Below are 14,458 nucleotides of genomic sequence, written 5' to 3'. Positions count from 1 at the left end.
TTTCTTGCTCCAACCAATTGTATCAGTGCCCCTGCTACTCCCAGCCAACCAATGACAGGGCTTTTTATACCCAGGCTTGAGAGTCCCTGAAGTTTCTTCCCTTCCAATTTCCCCCTGCACTGCCCAGCTGCTCTTCCTAATCCCAACCCTGTTCTCGGGCACTCAATGTGTAAGTCGGCCTTCTGTTGCTCTGAGTCGTTTGAAGACTGAGTCGCTTGTGCCCAGGCAAAAAGCTGCAAAGAATAGCTCCTGCTTTCAAAGGCAGATGCTCTTGCCGCTTCTAGCACCATTTGGCCGAGCTCCCTTGCTATAAACCAAAAACACATATTTCATAGCATAGCGGTAATATAAATTGTTTATATATGAGTGACTTTATAATAATTGTCTTCAGAAGGGTTATCCTGTCACTCCCAGAAGCCAGGAACCTTGTTACACTTCTAAAATGATGACGACTTGAGTGTGTAAGTTTTACGGGTTATCTCCTAATGTGAGAAAGAGTGAGAAGGGAACCCGCAAATGTACACATTCTCTCATCTCTAGCCCTAAAACAGAAGATTCATATCCACGCCTTCGAAGTCTGTATTAAACATTCTAAGTCAAGTACAAAGCTGTGAAGCATAGCATGCTCTATTATCTTACATTTGCAACTGCGCCCTCTGCCGGACTGGAAGGCTAAGTCTGAATTTGGTATAGTTAGACTCCCATGCCGACAGAGAAAAGTATTTCATCAAGCACCCCTCCCCTTCTTCCCTTCCCAGCTACATCTCAGAGGCCTGGTGCATACATATCTGAACATCCCAGCCCATATGTCCAGGTTTCGGTCCTGGCCATGTGCTCTGTGCTCTGGAGCAAGTACCTGGAGAGCAGACCCATCGCGGCTAAGGTAGTTGTGGGGCTAGCGAGTCAGGGGATTCTGGTACCAGATGTAGAGAGAAAAGAAGAAAAGAGGCATTCTCTAGAGAAGATGGCTGCAGGCGGGCATGCCCTTGACCCAGCACACTCCTGATTCTACGGAGAGAAGCGATTGGGAAAGACACCAGGACTCTTCAGAGCATTGAGACAAAATCCATCTTCCGTGGGGCTGGGGGCAAAAGTGGGCAATGCAGTTGTTGCCGGAGCTCAGGGACTTTGCTTTGTTTCCACACTGACTGCCTGGCTTCTCTTTGTGTGCATGTTTCTATCTCCTAGTGGGCTGTTCATCACCATTCATGACAAGGGCCACCTGGCAACCATGCTGAACTCCTGGCCAGAGGACAATATTAAGGTATGAACCTGCTTTTATTGCTATTGCCATCTGTATTGCTGTTATTTCTATCTGTGAAACGAGCTGTTATGACACCGAAGGCAGGATACTTCCCGCCCTTCCCAGGCCCCGATCACACACCAGCTAGAGCCACCACAAATGCATCACAGAAGAGATTTGCCTTAACTGCACAGCTAGGTAAAATTGCTCTCAGTTCATATTCGTCCAAAGAAAGGCTTGCTATGTGCTGAGCTTCTGCTAAATGCACTGTGGATGTTGTAGACCGTTTTCTTTTCTTTTCTTTTTTTTTTTTTTTTTTTTTGGTTTTTCGAGACAGGGTTTCTCTGTGGCTTTGGAGCCTGTCCTGGAACTAGCTCTGTAGACCAGGCTGGTCTCGAACTCACAGAGATCCACCTGCCTCTGCCTCCCGAGTGCTGGGATTAAAGGCGTGCGCCACCATCGCCCGGCTAGACCGTTTTCTTGTGGCTGTAGACAGAAACCAAGCATGGCCCTCTTCCGGAGTAAAGGATACCTCATGATGAAAGCAGGACAGTAACACAGCAGACCGGCCAGGTGGACCGTGATCACAGAGGTAGGAAGACTTTCATCTCCGAGAGCTCTGAGGTGACGTCACGGGGAAATGACTTCGGAACAGGACCTTAGGTTGAGGGTTATGCAGACATCGGCGAGGACCTGCTGCATGCAAAGTTTACAGCAAGCAGGCTTGGGTAGGTGTGCCCAGGTGGCACTGAGCAGAGAGGAGATGCGCAGAGCAACAAAGCCAAGCTGCCACCGCTTCCCAAATACCCAGTCTCCTCCAAACATGAAGGGGGAAAAGGATGAGCTGACAATATGGCCACAAACTGTGTGGTGTTGCGCGTGGAGGGGCGCATCTGAGGTAATTATCTTCTCTGGAAGCAACGTAAGTGAGACTAATGGCTCCTTAGTGAGAGAATGTCCAGCCCAGGAGTCAAAGTACTAGAGGTAAACACAGTGTAGCCCTGGGGCCAGCTCTTTGCTTTACCCTGACTCCTCCGCCAGGCTGTGGATCTCGGCGGGGTCCAGCTCCCTTCACCCCTGCTGGTTCCCTGAGCCCATTCCTCACCAGAAGGTACCAAATAGAGCCTCTATTGGTTTTCCACCCAAACCAGGCTCTCTCTCGGCAGTGTGAGAATTTAGAACAAGAACAGAAAAGGGTTAGGACCTCAGCTCTCTGCAGCCAGGTCTGAGCTACAGCCAAAGTTCAGTACTGGCCACAGGAAATAATTTGTCCTCGCGTCTCCCTCTGGGTGTGACTTTGCCCTACGCTTCGCTTCTCCGCCTGGACTCCAGTTCTGTGTAAGGCCTTGGCCTTGAAAGCCCTGGCCTCCGTCCCAGGAAAGCATGTTTCCAGGGTGTGTCTAGGATGATACTCTAGTAAAATATTGAGGACATTAAGGGGAGCCAGCCCACTTAGTGGAGAATTAACTTAGGCGAACCTGGGCAGGCACAATGCTGAGGTCCTGCACACCGATCTTTTCCCCATGCCTGGACAGCTCAACTACAGAGAAGCCTCGTGCATCAACAGGCCCTCAGTAGATGCCTGCCCAGGTGAACAACCTCAGTCAGCAGACGCACTGAGCATCTTCCATGTGCCAGGCACTATGCAGGCCATGGAGATAATGCATACGGTCCATTCAGGCAAATTGTGAGCAACTGGAACATCTAAAGGAAATTCTTCTTCTTCAACTGGAACTAAAAAGGTACCTCTTCCTCTAGGCTGGCACAGGGATCGAACCTCCATTGTTTCCTTGGCTGGGCACAATATTCATGATTAGTATTAGGTCCTTCTACAAAAGTTTCAAACTGACTAGCACTTGGAAGGCAGAGGCAGGCAGATCTCAGTGGGATTGAGGCCAGCCTGGTCTATAGAGTGAGTTCCAGGACAGCCTGGACTGTTACACAGAGAAACCCTGTCTCTGGGAAAAAAAAAATCCAAAATGAACGTGAAAGACACCTTGTCTCCAATTCTTCATGTCATGGTTAAAAACCCAGGATATAAATTCAAAATAGAACCATAGGAGCTAAGTGACTATTGACTTCAATAAACGTGTCTTAAGACCCATCTAAATATTGAATACTAACTCCCAGAGGGGCAGTAACAGTGATCAGAGGAACAGAAACAGGGACTTTACACACTCTAGAGGAAGAGAGCCTAAAGTAGGCCACATATAGACATCCAGACCTCTTAAGAAGGGTGTAAGAGCTGGGCGGTGATGGCGCACACCTTTAATCCCAGCACTCGGGAGGCAGAGGCAGGTGGATCTCTGTGAGTTCCAGGCCAGCCTGGTCTACAAGAGCTAGTTCCAAGACAGGAACCAAAAGCTACAGAGAAACCCAAATACAAAATAAAAAAGAAGGGTGTAAGATGCACAAGCTGATCTAGTTTGGTGAGAGCCCTGTAACCCAGTTCCATTTGACCACCCTTCAGTAAGCGTCTTCTCTAAGGAAGCTCCCGGAAGCTCTGTGTCTCCTCTAAGGAAGCTCCCAGAAGCTCTGTGTCTCCTCTAAGGAAGCTCCCCGAAGCTCTGTGATAAAGATGAGCAGGACCAAATTTAAGAACTCACATTCTGGTTAGATGGGCTTACCTGGAAACAAGGACAGAATACCATGCCTCTGCTGCCAAGGAGAGGAACTGGCAGGGTGAGGTGTAGACAGGCTACCAGCTGTCCAGCCTCCTCCCCTGGAAGCTCCAAAGGGGACAGGTAAAGGCCTCGGACAATCCCCACCCTTTCTTTCTGTCTCACTTTTGAGAGGTTCCAGTGACCACCTAGAGGAAACAGCGCTGATTTTGTAAGCAGACACACAGGGCTTCTGATCATGAGTATGCCCCTTGCCTACTGTATGTGCAGATAGGCTTTCCCAGCTTCGCATTCCTGTTGTGGATTAGGCATGACAACGCTGGTGGACTCTGAAGCTCACCCAGATGAACATTGTCTTTACAGGAGGTATTGGAAGCCGTTGTAGCATCTTTGGCTATGGAGGGTCAAATGGCAGTCAGGAAAACAGAGGTTTCTTCTGGGAATCAGAGCCACAGATGCGTCGTCATATGCCTTGTACCCAGAAGTACTTGGTTTGGCCCTCAGTGCCTGTTAAAATTTTTTAATTTATAGGCAATATTTTTAAAGCATAGTTCGTTTAAAACAATAAATATAAAAGCATTTGGATTTTCTGACTTCTCTGGAAAAACTAAGTACTCTGAATATAGAGCCTGAATCATGGTGTGTAAACAAACTAACAGTAGCTGACTGGACTTTGCCTAACCCACCGCAATCTCCACCTTGGCTCTGATGGCTTCCTCCCCCATCACCCAAGGTGCCCCCTTCAGAAGTTCAGAATGTTCCGGCCTGCAGACTTTCCTATTCCCTAAAAAATTGAGAAGGTGAAGATCTACTTCCACAGGGGCTCTCTGCTCCTCACCCTTCCACAGGGCATCGTGTCTGTGCTCAGAAAGAATTCCTCCTGAAAGCCCCAAGGAGGGGACATTGCTCAGAGGAGGATGAAGCATGCACGGTACTCACAAGGTCACCCACAGGTGAATGCTGGTATCTAAACTACATCTTGTGTCTGAGCTCTGCCCACCCCTCCACCCCTGCAATAGGTGATTCAAAGAGGCCGTTTCTCAAGGCCTAGGAAGTCTTTGGAACCTAATGTTGCTGACTGCCTGGCTAGAGAAGCGGGATCATTTCAGAAGACCTTCTGAATGGATTTGGAAGATGAAAAATTAACTTTCTGTGGTTTCCCAGGTAAAAAGTCAGGAACCTGAAATCCAGGAGAAGATAACTATGAGGTACCTACGACTCAAGGCCAGGACTCTAAAAGCTTCGAGGTCTTTCTTCTCCAAAGAGGAAAACGTTGCCCTGTGTAAATCACACAGAGGAGTGAGCACCGCGTCCTGTCTCCTTCCCAGAGTGCCCATTGCCTCCAGCAGGAGAAAGGTTCAACTGAGAACTTCTCTCCTTGTCAGCTTCCCAAACTCCTAAGCATCTCTTTCAACCCAGTAACAACACTCCTGAGGAAAGAGAGAGAGCTCTGTGTGGTGGAGCCACAACGGCAACTTCCAACATGAGACACCCGCCGCACAGCTGTTAAAGCATGGTCCAGACTGCCAGCGCCGTGTGCCTGCCTACCACGCACAGGCCGATGGTGTGGTGAACGCCTTCAGCATTGTGTCGGAGATAGGGCTTGCTGAAACTTTCTGAGACCAAAATCAACTTGTCAGGAAGGGCTCTTGGTTCAACAGCTGTACCCCAAAAGGAGGGGAGGGCACGGAGGCAGGGTGTCTTGTGTAGTCCTGGGGTGGCCAGTCATTGGCTGTAGGCTGATCTTCAGAAAGAGGTACGGCTTCTGCGCAAGGTCAGGTAAAGAAATTTCTCCAGATAGGCTGGTGGCTAAGAAGATCAGTACGGAAGAAAGCCCTTCATTCCTGAATAAGGAACAACCTTGGGCAGACCTCCCCAGCCCCTTCATTCACACAGAACGACGCATCGAATTCTGTGGGCATCCTCAGGGCTTCAGAACGACGCATCGAATTCTGTTGGCATCCTCAGGGCTTCTTACTGTCTTTGTTCTAAAGACAAGAAACGACGCATCGAATTCTGTGGGCATCCTCAGGGCTTCAGAACGACACATCGAATTCTATTGGCATCCTCAGGGCTTCTTACTGTCTTTGTTCTAAAGACAAGGAATCTGAAAGACTAGGTTCTTTGTGAGGAGTGGAACCAAGATTTGAAACTAAGGAATGTGGGTTATTTGTGCTATGAAGTAGGGGGAAAGGAAGGAGGGGTGATGAGACCAAAGGGTGAAGCAAAAGGAAGAAGAAAAGTGGCTCGAAAACTCTTGCCGGCAGCCCATAATCACACTAATAAATCTGAAACAGCCCACGAGCAAACCAGGACTCATGGTCTTCCAATCAGCCTTTGGTTCACTAAGCTAAGGGCCATATCCAACAAGTCAGATAAGGTCATAGGTCTGAGGAGGGCAGGCAAGAAGGAACACAGCATACTATCCTTCAAACCTCTCCACTTGTCTAAGGAACAGGGGTGTCGTGACTTTTCCAACAGCCAAATAAGGAAATTGGAGTTCTGTCATTCCAGACATTGTTGCTGGCTTTTCAAACCCAAAGACACTGCCCAGACTTTCCCTAAGCCCTTGGCAACCCCCTGAACTAGTTAAGTGGTTCCCAGCATTAATTGGATTGCTATCAGGAACAATGAGAGGCAATACCTTCTCTCCGAATTTAACGATACTGGCTTTAATCCTGTCCAGCCGAGAAGCACTGTTGGAGCGATAGTTTGTTTGCCTGGCTAGTGAACTAGATGTCACATTGCTGGCCTCAGAGCCAACTGCTAAGAAATCAAAAATAACACAACCTGATATTGCCCCTAAAAAGCGTACAACTTTTGTGAAATACGTGGAAACATGAATATTTATAATACAAGGAAAAGACTGTTGGCTGCTTTGCACAAGGAACAATATTCTGGGAGTGCAAAGGCAGAGTGAGAAGCCCAGGAGGGAAGCTTCTTGGAGACCAGTGTGCTAGTTGCAGTGACGGACAAACAGCTTCACTGTCACCCCAGGGGGCTCCCGTTGCCCTGATGCTCATTGGCTTGTCCCACCCCATTCTGCCATTCATATAACGTGCACCTCCTTGCTTCTCAACACCTTTTACGCAAGTCTATCCTGGACCTTAACTTTCTTTCTTATTTGTACCAGGATTTTGCTTTCAGGCCACCAACCAGCTCCCAAATCTTGACAGGGAGACTTGTTATTAGTTTTAAATGCTTGGCCTTATCTTAGCTCTCATTTTAATGTTTCTCTTTAACTGTGTTTTGCCTTGGGATTTTTTTTTTCTTTTTTCCCTTCTGTGTATCTTTCTCTGGTTATCGTGTTTGGCTGTAACTGCCTGGCTTCCAACTCCAGGAGTGCCTCTCTCTTTCTCCCTTGTTCTCTCCTCCTCCTCTTCTCTCCTTCTCTAGCCTTTATTTCTCCTCCTATTTATTGTGTCCACCTGCCAGGTCCACCTATCCCTCTCCTGCCTAGCTATTGGCTGTTCGACTTTTTATTACACCAATCAGGTGCTTTAGGCAAGGTGAAACAAACGCACTTCTTCATATAATTAAACACACATCCTTACATGCTTAAACAAATGCACCGTAAACAAGTAAAACCTGTACACAGTTGCAGTAATATTCTTTGGCATAAAAGAATGTAACACCTTTTTGCCTAGGTAAAGTAATATTCCACAGCACCCATTAAAGGTCTTTGATTCTGCCTGTACCCTCACAATTGCTTCTTGTCTGATGTCTGGTGTGTGCATCCTCTCATCTGCAGAACTTCTAAGAGTGAGTCACCCTCCGGGAAGATCTCAATCTCTCCTCCCCTGCATTGTCCTGTTGCATTCAAGCCTCTGACCCAAAGCTATAACAGCTGATAAATATGCTCCCTGTCTCATTTGGCTTTACACATATTTAATTTTATAGGTAATCAAACTAAAGTTCCTTCCCCCAGGATATGTCTTACTAGCAAACAGGTGCTTTGTGCGTACTGATTAAGTGAATGACTATAGGAGCATCCATCATAACCATATAATCATGTCTGTCATCACCATGAGCTCCGTCAACATGGGATGAAGGAAAGATTGATGATACCAGTACTGTGTCTAGTACACGGTTGGCCTTCAGTGATTTTTTGTCAACAGGTTATCCTCAGACAACCAAAGGATCTGCTTGATTCTCTGTTTTGTGATTCTAAGAAATGTTACAAGCTCTGTTCTTTGCACATTGGCCTCAAGATGCTGCAGCTGTAGCAGTGGCCTGAACTTTCTCATACCCCTCCCTTCCTGTCTCAGGCCCCAGGTTTCAGGCTGAGGCTGTCCAGTTTCTCTGAGAGAGAGAAAAAGAGAGACTAGATGTGATTTCTCTCCAGCTGTTTTCTGCGGCTCCCGACCCAATTTTCAGAATGCAGGGAACGCTGTCTTTCTGTCACTTGGCCTCAGCGAGCTCTCTCGCCCCCTTGCCAGAAAGGACCAGCCACCTGCAGTTGATGGATCCCTCTGGCCTTGTCCCAGACCGGCTGCTTTCTTCCCAGCTGGCAGGCCTGGTTGCTAGGACGTTGAAAAGAGTACTTCGTCATGCGGGTGGCGCTCCCGACTGAGGGTGCCCTGCTGTGTTTTTCAGGCTGTGGTGGTGACCGATGGAGAGCGCATACTGGGCTTGGGAGACCTGGGCTGCTATGGCATGGGCATCCCTGTGGGCAAGCTGGCCCTGTACACCGCATGCGGAGGAGTCAATCCACAGCAGTGCCTTCCCGTCCTGCTCGATGTGGGCACCAACAATGAGGTAACAGTCTGTGTGGGCCAGGAACTCTTGAGCCCCAAGGAAGATGAGGTGGAGGGGCGCTTTTGTGGAGTAATTATATCCACATGGGCTGTTTCATTCCCAGGATGCTCTCGACCCCCATTCCCACATAGTTTTTTGACTTAAGATCAGCATGTGTTCTTTTAAAAATCAAAATTCAGAGATGGATTAAAAGTAAACTATTAGTCACATTATCGGTACATTTATATATATATATCATTTTGATGTTTTTAATATGTTCATGAAAAGTATGTTTATATATACACCTCTTTAGACCTGATCACCTACAGAACAGTCCTGCCATTTCTAAAATCTCCTCCTCTTACTATGTCTCCTGACCGGCCTATGGGACAGGGGGCCCGGTGGTGGCGCAAGCCTCATAGCTGCTAAGTAAGGGCAGACCTCAAGTTTTGCTCCAAACCAAGTTCCCTTCTCCCAGCCAGATGTTTGAGTTTATACCAAGCAACCATATATATTTATACAATAAAACTGTATGTATTTATACATTAAGTAAAATTATATTATTGCATATATGTATCACATATACATATTGCATATGTGCAATAATATAATTTTAATGTTTTTCCTTCCAGTCTCTTTTCTCTCCAAACCCTTACAAAAACCAAACTTGGAGTTGCATTGCCTTACCTCTCTGAAGCCTGCTCTTTATAGTTTGCATACGTCAAGAGTTCCCTCTGGGGTTAACAACCATTACTCCACTCTGTCGCTGCACCCCAGTTCACGCAGGAAAGCCCACACAGCTGCACGTTTAGGTGTTCCCGAAGTTCTTGCAGAGGTCAGCTGTGCTCCGGTCCCCACTTTGCCGATCAGTCATGTTCTCATCTCTGAGAGGCAGAAAGATCGGTGCACATTGGAGGTGGGTGTTCGTCTAGATTAACGGAATGGGTATGCTTACTTATTGGGGGAGCAGTGTTGTTAGCCAGAGAAGAACCTTTCCTCCTCCAGCACCGTGCTGTTTGAGGCAGAGTCTCACACTGGGATCTGGGATTTAATGGTTCACATGAGTTGGCCGGATAGTGAACTCTGGGGATCTTACCAGTGTGCGGCCCCTGCGCTGGGATTGTGGGTGTGCACTGCCACGCCCAGCCTTTTCCCATGTGGTTGCTGGGGGCGGAACTTGGATCCTCAAGCAAATCAAACGCTTTAATCACCAAGCCATCTCCACAGCCCTATGGTGCGGATTCGCGATCCACATTTGCAATCCACAATGATCCAGTTCAAGGAAAACTGATTTCCTCGTCTTTAGACTGCATCGTCTGGGTTTCTAAACAAAAACGAGATTTCTAATTCCTAGCAGGGAATATAGCTTCCTCAGGCTCCACCCTGAGATGGAATCTCCTCCTGAATTGAGGGATCCAGAAGGAGACCTTCCTTGAGAGCCAGAAACCTCATGTGATCAGGGGGTAGGCAGGAGAGGACAAGAGAAGTGGATTAAGAAGCAGGGGCCCTGGCCCCATGCCACCAACAGGCCGGTGAGTCACTTCACCTCTTTAGACCTGGCCCCTACAGAACAGTCCTGCCATTTCTAAAATCGCTTCCCCTTGCTATGTCTCCTGACTGGCCTACGAGATGGGGCCGGGTGGTGGTGCAAGCCTTACAGCTGCTCAGCACGGCTTTGATTCATCACAAATCCATCAGAACAGATCTCTGAAAAGAAGTGGCCGTCGTGGACCAGGACCTTACACCCAGTTTGAGCCTCATAGGAGCACAGAGTGAAAGCCTCTGTCACTGCCTTCCCTTCCCACTGCAGAAAACTGAGGTCCAGAAACTTTAATTGGCTCAAAGAGATTCTAATCAGAGCCAAGATCCTCTGCCGTATCCCACCCTGCTGGGATTCTGGTGTTTTATAAGCCAACCTCATCTCTTGATCCATAAGATTACTAAAGTAACTTCAGAATATTATTCAAATTATTTTTTCTTTTCTTTTTTCTTTTTTTTTTTTTGTTTCTATGTTGTTGTTGTTTTGGTTTTCAAGACAGGGTTTCTCTGTGAGACAGTCCTGGCTATCCTGGAACTCACTTTATAAATCAGGCTGGCCTCACACTCACAGTGACCTGCCTCTAACTCCCGAGTGCTGGGGTTAAAGGCATGTGCCACCACCATCCGGCTCAAATTCTTAAAAGAAATGGCATTTCTCCCAAAGTTCCCTGTTTGTGCCCCTTTCAGTATTTATCCACAACACACGCACATATAGATGAATTTGTTACTTAGCTGCAACCATAATGCACCTGTCTTTCGTTCTCATTTTTTTCAATCAAGGTTATTTTGTGAACACTTTCTTTTTACTCCTTTAATCAAAGTTTACTGGGTGTTTAGTAGGTGTCGGGAACTCTGGTAGGCTTGAAGGAGGTAAATGAGCCAGGCCTGGGTGGAGCTGTCCAGCCGTCGGGGTTTCAACACTGCCACATAATGGATCGTGTATTACATTATCACTCAGAGTGTCTGCTTCTCCCGAGTGCTGGATCCAAGCATGAGAATTCAAAGTGGCCAAGTGAACCAGTGTTACCAAGACGGTGTTTAGCCCCCTTCAAATGGGCTTGCTATGTCATGTCCCATAGTAAAACTGTTCAAAACACATCTGTTTCTAATTCTTGCACGAAAACAACACCAGGTAAGATACCAATATGGACTGGGGAAGTGTCACAGGCCCCTGCAAGGCGAAGAGCTACAGGCAATTAAAGGCCTCTAGGAGAGTGAGAATCATTTTTCTCTAGGGACAATCCCTCTGATAGGTTGTCCAATGCTAAGTGGTCAGTCCTAAATGCATATACATATGAGCACAACACTAAATAAACGCTGGAGAAAACACACATTATATATATAATGTACACACACACACACATACCAAATTAAAGAAGCGCTCATAAAGTTGAGAGTTCAGAGAAAGTTGCAGAGACAGGGGAGGTGTTGGAGGTGGGAGATTATGGGGTTGAAATGATTTCGATACAATACTGGTGTCTAAAATTCTAAAATAAAATAAATGTTTCTTAGTGAATCTCTTTGTAAGGAATTTTTCCCAGGACTCTTGGGGTGCAGCTTTCGCTGAAAGCAATCCTGGACTGTAGGGGAGGAAAGCTGGGGCTTATCGCTTCCACTGCCTCTAGTAGTACAGGGAGGACACTGTTGTGGGATGTTTTTGTGTCCAAATAGCAAAGCCATCACTGTGTGTGTCTCTGTAAAACAAAGCAGAAACCTCCTGAGGTGACAGCAACTGAATGAGTATCAGAACACCCTTCTAAGCTTCCTGTTGAGAGGAAACATCTGCTTTCTACATTCCCGAAACTGAGTCACTTTTACCTGCCAACACCAAGCATATTTGGAAAAATAAACGCATGGAGCAGGGATTCCGTAGAGGAGGGATGTCCTAGGGTTCAGTTCCAAGGGCTTTGGGGCAAGGAGTCGTGGCTGCATGTGGAAGAAACCAAGTACAAGATGGCCATATTGTCCAAGGTAGAAGGAACCAGAGGCAGCATCTCATACCAACCTCTTCACTCCATGTAAGAAAAGAGGCCCAGAGCATAAATGTCTTCCCTAAGGATTCGTTCCCAAATCCTGCACACATGGTCCTCTACAGTGAGGTTCTTCGGAACAGCCTGCAGTGCTCAGGCTGCCCTCCTGGGCCCCGAGAGTCTAATATTTCCTGGACTCGTGAACCTGTGTTCACCTCCTGGGGCGATGCCGTGTGGCCCTCTGAAACCTGCTATGTGGCTGATGAGGATGCTGGCATCTGTGGGCAGAAACTCTCTGTGTGACTGATGAGGATGCTGGCATCTGTGGGCAGAAACTCTCTGTGTGACTGATGAGGATCCTGGCATCTGTGGGCAGAAACTCTCTGTGTGACTGATGAGGATCCTGGCATCTGTGGGCAGAAACTCTCTGTGTGACTGATGAGGATCCTGGCATCTGTGGACAGAAACTCTCTGTGTGACTGATGAGGATCCTGGCATCTGTGGACAGACTCAGGGGGAAACTGGCCACAGACCCAGACTTCGAAGACTTGGTGAGAAAGAACGGAGTCAGTTTCTGTGCTGAGGTCAGCAGTTTCTTCTGTTCTGCAAGTTTGTTGTCTCTGAGACTAGAATACTCAACTTCATGGTGCAGTACTCCCAGAGAGCCCACTCTCCGCGAGCAAGTGTGAGGATGCTACCCCAGAATCTTTGCAGCCTTCTCCTGGGCTTAACTTAATTTTCCATAAAATTAAGCAATAGAAATCATTACAGTTTGAGGGGAGGGTGCTATGTCCACGAAGTTGACCCCATGCCATAACCTCCTGAATACACAGGTTTGAAGGAGGGTGTTATGACCATGGAGTAGACCCCATGCCATGACCTGAACACACCAATGTTCTTTATGACCTCTTAGCCTGCCTGTTGCTACTCAAGGTAAATATTTTTTTAACCAGAAGGTTAAATACAACATTCTGTGATATGTCCAGGGAAGAGGAGGAAAAACTATTTGTTTTCCATGACATTTTGTCTCCAAGGAAAACCTTAGCAAGGCAGAGCTAGGCAAACAACCCAGAGGGTGTACTCAGCCCCATTACCACAGCAGAGGGAGAAGTTCCAGTTTGCCTTCTTTGGGTAAATTTATTTCACCTATAATGCTCATCGCTATTTATTTAGTTCTGAAGGGAACTTAGTAACCATCTAACAGAGAAAAGATTTAGTCATCAAATTAATACTTAGGTACCAGGATACCTTGTACACGCCAGAGCTTGGGAATGAATAGGTTCAGTCCTTATCCTGTTCTAAAATAATGGTTTCTTCCCTTCCACTCCCACCAGTGGGTTTTGTGACCCAAGATAGTTCACTTTGCCTTTAGAAGTCTCAGGAATCCATTGGGAGGAAGCTGAAGGAGATTTCCAAGATCTACGTTTTTAGGATGGAATAGTGGAGCGGGTTCAGTAAGTGGATGCTCTCTGTTCCAGGAGCTTCTCAGAGACCCTCTGTACATCGGCCTGAAACACCGGCGTGTTGGTGGGAAGGCGTACGATGACCTACTGGATGAGTTCATGCAGGCCGTGACGGATAAGTAAGTGGGCCTTGGGAGAGAGCTCTTAAGACGTGCCGTGGCCAAAGTCAAGCCTAGCTTTGGAAGAATGGAATTTACAAATAAGGCTGTGGCTCTATCCTTTGGGGTGGATGGTCTGAAAATTTCAGCCTGACACATGCACCTGAAAGTCTGGAAGCCATGTGGGGTGGGCCTGTCTCCAGGATAACTGCAAGAAGGCACTGGGATGTGGAGGTAGCTAGATTCTGTTGTTCCAGGAGGGATACCCTCTGGGTCTGAACTGCTCGGGATAGTTTGTATGAATACAGACTCTGCTCTTCTGGTGAAAAGACGTTAGCCTCCTAATAAAATGGCTTTGGAAAACAGCTCGCCATATTCATCTTCACACATGCACGCACGCGCGCACTTGGTTAGGTCAGATTAGGAGAAGGTTAATAGACCAGTACAGCAGACTCCCCAAATCCAAGCCTTCTAGATTTGTGGGAGCTCTTGTCTACTCTGGAGAGCATAATGCTGGCAGCTCCACCCTACTCCCCTGTTTATTCTGCCAGCCACCATGGCTGCTCACACCCACTGGCATGCTGCCAGGTTCTAGTGATGCCCTCCACAGGCTGGGCAAGCCAGAGCTTCGGCAATTCAGGGGAACCTATGGACATACTTCATTCTCCCTAGAAAAGAGCTAAAGTCATATTGTGGTTCTTTGGCATGGGAAGGGTGCTGCGGAAAAGAGAAAGTTAATAATGAGGAACAGAAAATTAATAATGGGGCACAGGGTGGGAGCAGAAAT

General features: G+C 47.4%; 1 protein-coding gene across 1 annotated transcript in view; it reads left to right on the top strand.

Moving 5' to 3' along the window:
• The window catches only part of Me3 (malic enzyme 3), a 162,731-nt gene that overhangs the window by 112,251 nt on the left and 36,022 nt on the right, over positions 1–14,458 (top strand). Inside the window, exons 5-7 of the mRNA XM_075952518.1 lie at positions 1,189–1,264; positions 8,461–8,622; positions 13,589–13,692. Of these exons, the coding sequence (XP_075808633.1) occupies positions 1,189–1,264; positions 8,461–8,622; positions 13,589–13,692 (342 nt within the window). The remainder of the gene's footprint in view (positions 1–1,188; positions 1,265–8,460; positions 8,623–13,588; positions 13,693–14,458) is intronic.

The sequence above is a fragment of the Microtus pennsylvanicus genome, chromosome 18 (genome assembly GCF_037038515.1).
Source record: "Microtus pennsylvanicus isolate mMicPen1 chromosome 18, mMicPen1.hap1, whole genome shotgun sequence".
Classification (NCBI taxonomy): domain Eukaryota; kingdom Metazoa; phylum Chordata; class Mammalia; order Rodentia; family Cricetidae; genus Microtus; species Microtus pennsylvanicus.
This window is presented reverse-complemented; position numbering and strand designations above follow the sequence as displayed.